Here is a 7,505-nt window from a genome sequence, read left to right on the forward strand (position 1 = left end):
GTGATACAGGTGTGAGCTACCATGCCTAGCAGTCACCAGAGGTGTTTTTGTTTGTTTGTTTGTTTGTTTTTTTGAGTCTCACTCTGTCGCCCAGGCTGGAGTGCAGTGGCCGGATCTCAGCTCACTGCAAGCTCCGCCTCCCGGGTTTACGCCATTCTTCTGCCTCAGCCTCCCGGGTAGCTGGGACTACAGGCACCCGCCACCTCGCCCGGCTAATTTTTTGTATTTTTTAGTAGAGACAGGGTTTCACCGTGTTAGCCAGGATGGTCTCGATCTCCTGACCTCGTGATCCGCCCGTCTCGGCCTCCCAAAGTGCTGGGATTACAAGCTTGAGCCACCGCACCCGGCCACACCAGAGGTTTATACCCTGGTTTACCACTGTTGTTCCTCATCTCACTATTTTAAGCCAGAACAAATCAGATAAAAGAACTTTAATGCAGAATTTTGATGTTAATTAAAAGCTAGCTTGTTGGAAACTCTGTTCACTGCTATCTCAGGAGGGGGTGAGCTGATATCCCCAGAAGCCTACCAAAATGCAGGCACTTTCTCAGGGGAGGCTTACTGGCACCCGAACAGGTAGAGGTCTCTGGAAATACTTTTGGAAGCTGAAGAACGCTCTGATATGGAATGTAACATTTTTAGGGCAGAGGTGTATTTTTTTTTTTTTGAGATGGAGTCTCGCTCTGCCAGGCTGGAGTACAGTGGTGCCATCTCAGTTCACTGCAACCTCCGTCTCCCGGGTTCAAGCGATTGTCCTGCCTCAGCCTCCCGAGTAGCTGGGACTACAAGCGCCCGCCACCACGCCCGGCTAATTTTTTGTATTTTTTTTTTTTTTTTTTGAGGCGGAGTTTCGTTCTGTCTCCCAGGCTGGAGTGCAGTGGCCGGATCTCAGCTCACTGCAAGCTCCACCTCCCGGGTTTACGCCATTCTCCTGCCTCAGCCTCCCGAGTAGCTGGGACTACAGGCGCCCGCCACCTCGCCCGGCTAGTTTTTTTTGTATTTTTTAGTAGAGACGGGGTTTCACCATGTTAGCCAGGATGGTCTCGATCTCCTGACCTCATGATCCGCCCATCTCGGCCTCCCAAAGTGCTGGGATTACAGGCTTGAGCCACCGCGCCCGGCCTGTATTTTGTTTAATAGAGACGGGGTTTCACAGTGTTAGCCGGGATGGTCTCGATCTCCTGACCTCGTGATCTGCCCGTTTCGGCCTCCCAAAGTGCTGGGATTACAGGTGTGAGCCACCGCGCCTGGCCTATATTTATTTTTAAATTATTTGTTTATTTATTTATTTTGTTTTTATTTTTATTTTTTTTGAGACGGAGTCTCACTCTGTCGCCCAGGCTGGAGTGCAGTGGCGCGATCTCGGCTCACTGCAAGCTCTGCCTCCCGGGTTCCTGCCATTCTCCTGACTCAGCCTCCCGAGTAGCTGGGACTACAGGCGCCCGCAACCGCGCCCGGCTAATTTTTTGTATTTTTAGTAGAGATGGGGTTTCACCGTGGTCTCGATCTCCTGACTTTGTGATCCGCCCGCCTCGGCCTCCCAAAGTGCTGGGATTACAGGCGTGAGCCACCGCGCCCGGCTATTTATTGTTTTTTTTTTTTGAGACAGAGTCTCACTCTGTTGCCCAGGCTGGAGTGCAGTGGCACGATCTCGCCTCACTGCAAGCTCCGCCTCCTGGGTTCACGCCATTCTCCTGCCTCAGTCTCCCAAGTAACTGGGACTACAGGCGCCCGACACCATGCCCAGCTAATTTTTTGTATTTTTTGTAGAGACGGGGTTTCACCGTGTTAGGATGGTCTCGATCTCCTGACCTCGTGATCCACCTGCCTCGGCCTCCCAAAGTGCCCGGCCATAAGGGTACCATTTTTAATCTTTTTTTTTTTTTTTTGAGACGGAGTCTCGCTGTGTCACCCAGGCTGGAGTGCAGTGGCCGGATCTCAGCTCACTGCAAGCTCCGCCTCCCGGGTTTTACGCCATTCTCCTGCCTCAGTCTCCGAGTAGCTGGGACTACAGGCGCCCGCCACCACGCCCGGCTAGTTTTTTGTATTTTTAGTAGAGACGGGGTTTCACCATGTTAGCCAGGATGGTCTCGATCTCCTGACCTCGTGATCCACCCGCCTCGGCCTCCCAAAGTGCTGGGATTACAGGTTTGAGCCACCGCACCCGGCCTTTAATCTTTTATATAACATTTTTACTGTATCTTTTCTATGTTTAGACAAGTTTAGATACACAAAGACTTCCCGTTGTACTACAGTGGCCTACAGTAGTCAGTAACATGCTGTAATGGCGTGTAACCGAGGAGCAACAGGGTGTGCAGTAGAGGCCAGGTCTGTAGCAGGCTGCACCATCTATGTTTGTGTAAACGCACTCTAGAATGTTTGCACAACAAAATCGCCTAATAATGCACTTCTCAGAATGTATCCCCTTCATTAAGCAACCCAGGCCTGCACTTGGTAAGTGGATTATTCCAAAAGCCTCTGGTTTCCTGCCGGCTGCTGTGTCCCCTGACCACACCTCCTCACCCAGCAGTGAATTCGACATGGGCAGGAATAGGACCTTGTTTACCACTGAATCCCCAGGACAGGGCCAAGTCTATGGTGGGTGTCCAGCAGACACTGGTCCCTGGCCGGGCACGGTGGCTCACGCCTGAAATCCTAGCACTTTGGAAAGTTGAGGTGGGAGGATCACTTAAGCTCAGGAGTTTGAGACCAGCCTGGGCGACACAGTGAGACCCCATCTCATGGAAAAAAAAAAGAAAAAACTAAAAACAGATGAAGACACTGTTTCCTAAATGAAGGCCCAGAACTGAATCTAACTGAACCACATTCACTTCTGGGTTCTTAGCACCTAAGATCTAGATTCAGTCAAGCACGCAGCAGTAATCGAGGGCCTACTTATACTTTTCGGAAAAATTATTTTTTATGGCCGGGCGCGGCGGCTCACGCCTGTAATCACTGCATGTTGGGAGGCCGAGGCAGGTGGATCATCTGAGGTCAGGAGTTCGACACCAGCCTGGCCAACATGATGAAACCCCGTCTCTACTAAAAATACAAAAAACTAGCCAGGCGTTGTGGCCGGTGCCTGTAATCCCAGCTACTCAGGAAGCTGAGGCACGCGAATCACTTGAACCCGGGAGGCAGAGGTTGTAGTGAGTTGAGATCGTGCCACTGCACTCCGGCCTGGGTGACAACAGCAAAACTCCGTCTCAAAAAAAAAGAAAAATTATTTTGCATTTACTCTTAAGATGATTTTAGTAGCCAAGCCAATCTCGATGAAGGAGCATCTGCTGCTACAGACCATCCTGTGTGCCCTCTCACAGACACCCCAAGACTTCAGGCCTGGGCCTGCAGCCCCTTTCCATGGTGAGAAGCAGCTGCGGGGCCCCTGCAGGTTTGTGCCTCAGCCAAGAGGGGTGCCTCACACATGTCCCTGCATGGGAGGAGGTGGGCTCACTCTCCAGCAGACAGACAAACAGAAATGGCCCCAGGGAACAGGTGAAGGTTCTGAAGCAAGAATTTATTCCAAGCAAACACGTGGGCATGGACAGCTATCTCAGAGCCTACGTCACTCAGCAGAGTCACACATTTCAAAGCAGGTCACACAAGTCCCTCATGAACAGTCTTCCGGCTTCAGCCCTTCTCTTGCCACCTCTGTGGTCTGAGCTGGGGGAGGGGGAGGGCCTCCTAGTTCCCAAACAAAACACAGGTACCTAAGGGCTGAGAGAAAATTACACAGCCTTATTTTTATTAGTATCTATCAAGAAAAAAAAAAATCAAAATTCCCTTCCTGCTCCAACCCCACCTCCACCAACCGGGCCCTCGGGGAGCAGCGTCTGCCCAGTGAGGACCTGCTGCCAGAGCTGTCCTTGGAGCCTGGGCACCTGTGCATGGCCACCCCTCATGCCTGTGAGCCGCCACAGGTCCTTTCCTCCACAGTGTGGGGATGAAAGGGTGACTGGTATTTCTCCAACCTTCAGCTGTCGGTCTTGGGCACTTGGAAAAGATCAGCGAGGTCCAGCAGGGCTTGGCGGATGTGGTTTCCAAAGCGCTGGGCATTCTGTGGGAGCCAAGAGCTCAGATGCACCGTCATATATGCACCCACCCCACTGTCCCCACAAGCAAGGACGCCTCCCCGGCCAAAGACACCTGTGTTCGTGGGCAGCCCCAGGTGGCGCCCTTCCTCAGGCCTGAGCTGGGGCCGAAGACTCACCGTCTCTGAGCTTGAGAACTTGCTGGAGATGTGGAAGAAGATCGTGTTCTCGCCTGCGATCATGTAGGAAACTCCATAGCCATCATCTGCTACCTGAGGGCAACACGAAGGGTGAAGGAGAAGGGCAGAACTCAAACCCTGAAGATCCGAAAACCAAGCTGATGTGGAACTTGTTCTTCCCACAAGAGTTGCAGGAACGGGCCCCAGCCCTAGACACTGCATTTTTCCTGAGGACCACCCCCAGGAAACCGTGAAAACCAAAGAATGCTGCCCAGACCCCACCAAGGGATCTAGGACCCCCCAGTTTCCCTCAGGGGGCCTATACTCTAGATCACGCCGCCTCTCTCCAGAGGGTTCTCTAGCCTTCTGACAAACTAGCCCACGAGAAGGCTTCTGTGGGAGACAGCTGCACTCTCTTGGATAAGCAGACTTCAGAAGCACCCAGTGCACTGCTCAGTACCCTGGAAACAGCCCCAGGCACCATCATGCTCCAGCAGGGAGGTATTTGGGATGGGTGGGTCGCAGGCACCTGGCTGCCTGAGTCCACAGCTAACATTCTGCTTCCGTGCAGGTCTGGGGTTATGCTCTCCTCTAAGCAAGGCTCTAAGCAAGGTGCTCCTGCCTCTGGTCTGACCTCAGGGCCTGCACTCGCCACTGAAACCCTCAGGGCCCTGGTGTTGCCCACCCACCCCCTTCAGGGGCACTCACAGGCCAAAGCCACCTCCAGCACCCAGGTGATTGGGGTGCTGCTCTGGGTCAAACATGCGGATCTGGGATTGGGGGATCTGGCTGGTGGAGAGACGCCAGGGTTCCGAGAGCACCTGCAATGGAGGCCGCAGCCGGTCAGACGCCACACGCCCAAAGCACCTGTCCGACAGGTGGTGTCTGCGACGTACTCTGAGCCAGGCACGGTTCTGCTGAGGGTGCAGGAGCTCCCTGGCCACCACCCCGTGGTCCCCTTTGCACATGCCACATAAGGCTTGTGTGAGCTGCCCGGCCCCCACTCTGCTCTGCCTCTCCCCGCCACAGCCTCACTAGTCTCAGTAGTGCTGTCACCACCTGACAGATCATACGTTTGTCTGTTCCCTGTCACAAGAACACCAACGACACGAAGAGGATGTTGCTCCCGCTGGGCCCAGGACCGCAGGCCCAGCTGGGGTGTGGGTGGGAAAGCTGGCCCAGCCCTCCAGGGAGCTTCAGGGGAGCCAGCCAGACAGAACACAGGCCGTGCTCCCTCATGAGATGGCCCAAGCCCTGGGTGTAGGAGGGCAGTGGGACAAAGGACACACCCAACAACGGTGCTGACCTCAGCGAGGAAGGAGAGCTGACTCCCAGGTACTTGGAGACCAAGTAAAGGCAGAAGAGGTGCCTGTCGATCCCTGCCCCGGTCATGGCCAGGCGGTACATATTCTGGTGCTTCTTAGCAGCTTTCTGGAACAGATCTCGCAGGTCTGCTTTCTGTGGGGCAGAAGTAAAGGGGTGAAGAGTAGCCCTGACCCTCCAGGTAGACACGAGGCAGACGACCGTGGCCCCCATGCGGGGCAGAGGACACTCACCGCGTGGGACTTCTCCACCATAGCCTGCACAAAGGCTGTGGACTCGCTGGTACAGGAACGCACAGTCTCAGTCCGTCCCTCCCGGAACATTCTGGTCATTGAGGCCTCATAAGTCAGGCAGAACTTACCCCTGTCCTGGGATATACAGAGGGGTGAATCTGGCAGGCAGACCCTGGCACCGCCCTGCCCTCTCAGCAGCGGGAGGTGGGGCCCTACCCGGAAGTGCGCCAGCTGCAGTGCGATCTGCACAAAGGCATCGGGGCTGGTCCGGCACTTCTTGATGAGGCCTTTGCCAAAGGGCAGGAACTGGAAGCAGTACAGCTCCACATCGTCTGCCAGCGCCTTGGCCACCTGGTAGGAACTCTCGATGACCGCCTGGCACTGCCAAGACATGGGAAGGGTCAGCTGCAGGCAGGGCTCTCCAAGCAGGACTCTGGATCACATCCAGGAGGCATGAAGTTTAGCTGGTGGAAGAAGGGCACAGCCGGCCAAGACATGGGAAGGGTCAGCTGAGGGCAGGGCTCTCCAAGCAGGACTCTGGGTCACGTCTAGGAGGCATGACATTTAGCTGGTGGAGGAAGGGCACAGCTGGCCAAGACATCTTCAGGAGGAGGGTATGCAAAAGACAACCTGAGGGAGAATCAGCCCCCAGAGGCTGGGCTGAGCTTTGTGGGGAAGAGGGAAGTGCTGAAAATGCTCCAGGGGCCTGTGAGTGCCGCCCCCATCTCATGGCCTTCTCTAAACACAGATGGCCCCAGGGGCAGTGGGTGGTCTCTGTCCTCCCTGAAGCCAGTTTGGACTCTACGGGTATCCTGAGATGTGCCCTGTGCCTTCCCGAGGGCTGGGTCAGGCGGTGGGGCCAGCAGGGGAGGAGGAGGAGGAGGGGGACTCAGGCCTTGTTGGGGTTGTACCCGCCTGTTGCTTTGTGGTCTCACACCTGCTCTGGGAGCTTCCAACCCACCTGTTTTGGAATGTCCCACTGCAGCCGCGTAGGAGGTGGGAGCGCAGGGTTCGGTTTGCCCAGGCAGTGCCCAGTCTCCGTGTAGCCCAGGTGGAAGCTGTCTGTGCCCAGGACAAACTGCAGGGAGAGGATGAGGCTGAGAGGCCGGCCTCATCCCCTCCAGCCTGCCCTGCAGGTTCCCTCTGCAAGGCTATTACCTCCCAGAGGTGCCCAATGATGGGAGCATCTGCCCACGCATGCTCTGCATTGAGACCCAGCTGGCCATTCTTGAAGGAAATAAGAGTGAAGGATTTGTCAAACCACCTGCGGGGAGAGTAGACACATGAAGAACCAAAGCTGGGAATGTCCAGAGAAGCCTGACCTGCAACCCCAACCTTTAACCCTAACTCGGATGTTACCCTAACACTAACCCTAACACCAACCCTATTCTCTCTCTTCTCTCTCTCTTTTTTTAATTGAGATGGGGTCTTGCTCTGTTGCCCAGGCTGGAGTGCAGTGGTGTAATCTTGACTCCCTGTAACCACCCGGGTTCAAGGGATTCTCCTGCCTCAGCCTCCCGACTAGCTGGGATTACAGGTGCCTGCCACCACGCCCGGCTTCTAACCCTGCTCTTTTTTTTTTTTTTTTTTGAGACGGAGTCTCGCTCTGTCGCCCAAGCTGGAGTGCAGTGGTGCGATCCTGGCTCACTGCAAGCTCCGCCTCCTGGGTTCACGCCATTCTCCTGCCCCAGCCTCCCGAGTAGCTGGGACTACAGGCGCCCGCCACTGTGCCCGGCTCA

General features: G+C 55.2%; 1 protein-coding gene across 1 annotated transcript in view; it reads right to left on the minus strand.

The window, feature by feature from the left end:
• Positions 1 to 3,496: 3,496 nt before the first annotated feature.
• The window catches only part of LOC105489740 (carnitine palmitoyltransferase 1B), an 11,021-nt gene continuing 7,012 nt past the window's right edge, over positions 3,497 to 7,505 (minus strand). The window contains 9 exon segments of the mRNA XM_071078935.1: positions 3,497 to 3,717; positions 3,972 to 4,057; positions 4,211 to 4,303; positions 4,915 to 5,031; positions 5,513 to 5,668; positions 5,767 to 5,901; positions 5,983 to 6,147; positions 6,728 to 6,844; positions 6,925 to 7,254. Coding sequence (XP_070935036.1) covers positions 3,974 to 4,057; positions 4,211 to 4,303; positions 4,915 to 5,031; positions 5,513 to 5,668; positions 5,767 to 5,901; positions 5,983 to 6,147; positions 6,728 to 6,844; positions 6,925 to 7,254 — 1,197 coding nt within the window. The 3' untranslated portion in view covers positions 3,497 to 3,717; positions 3,972 to 3,973.

The sequence above is a fragment of the Macaca nemestrina genome, chromosome 15 (genome assembly GCF_043159975.1).
Source record: "Macaca nemestrina isolate mMacNem1 chromosome 15, mMacNem.hap1, whole genome shotgun sequence".
In the NCBI taxonomy this organism is placed as follows: domain Eukaryota; kingdom Metazoa; phylum Chordata; class Mammalia; order Primates; family Cercopithecidae; genus Macaca; species Macaca nemestrina.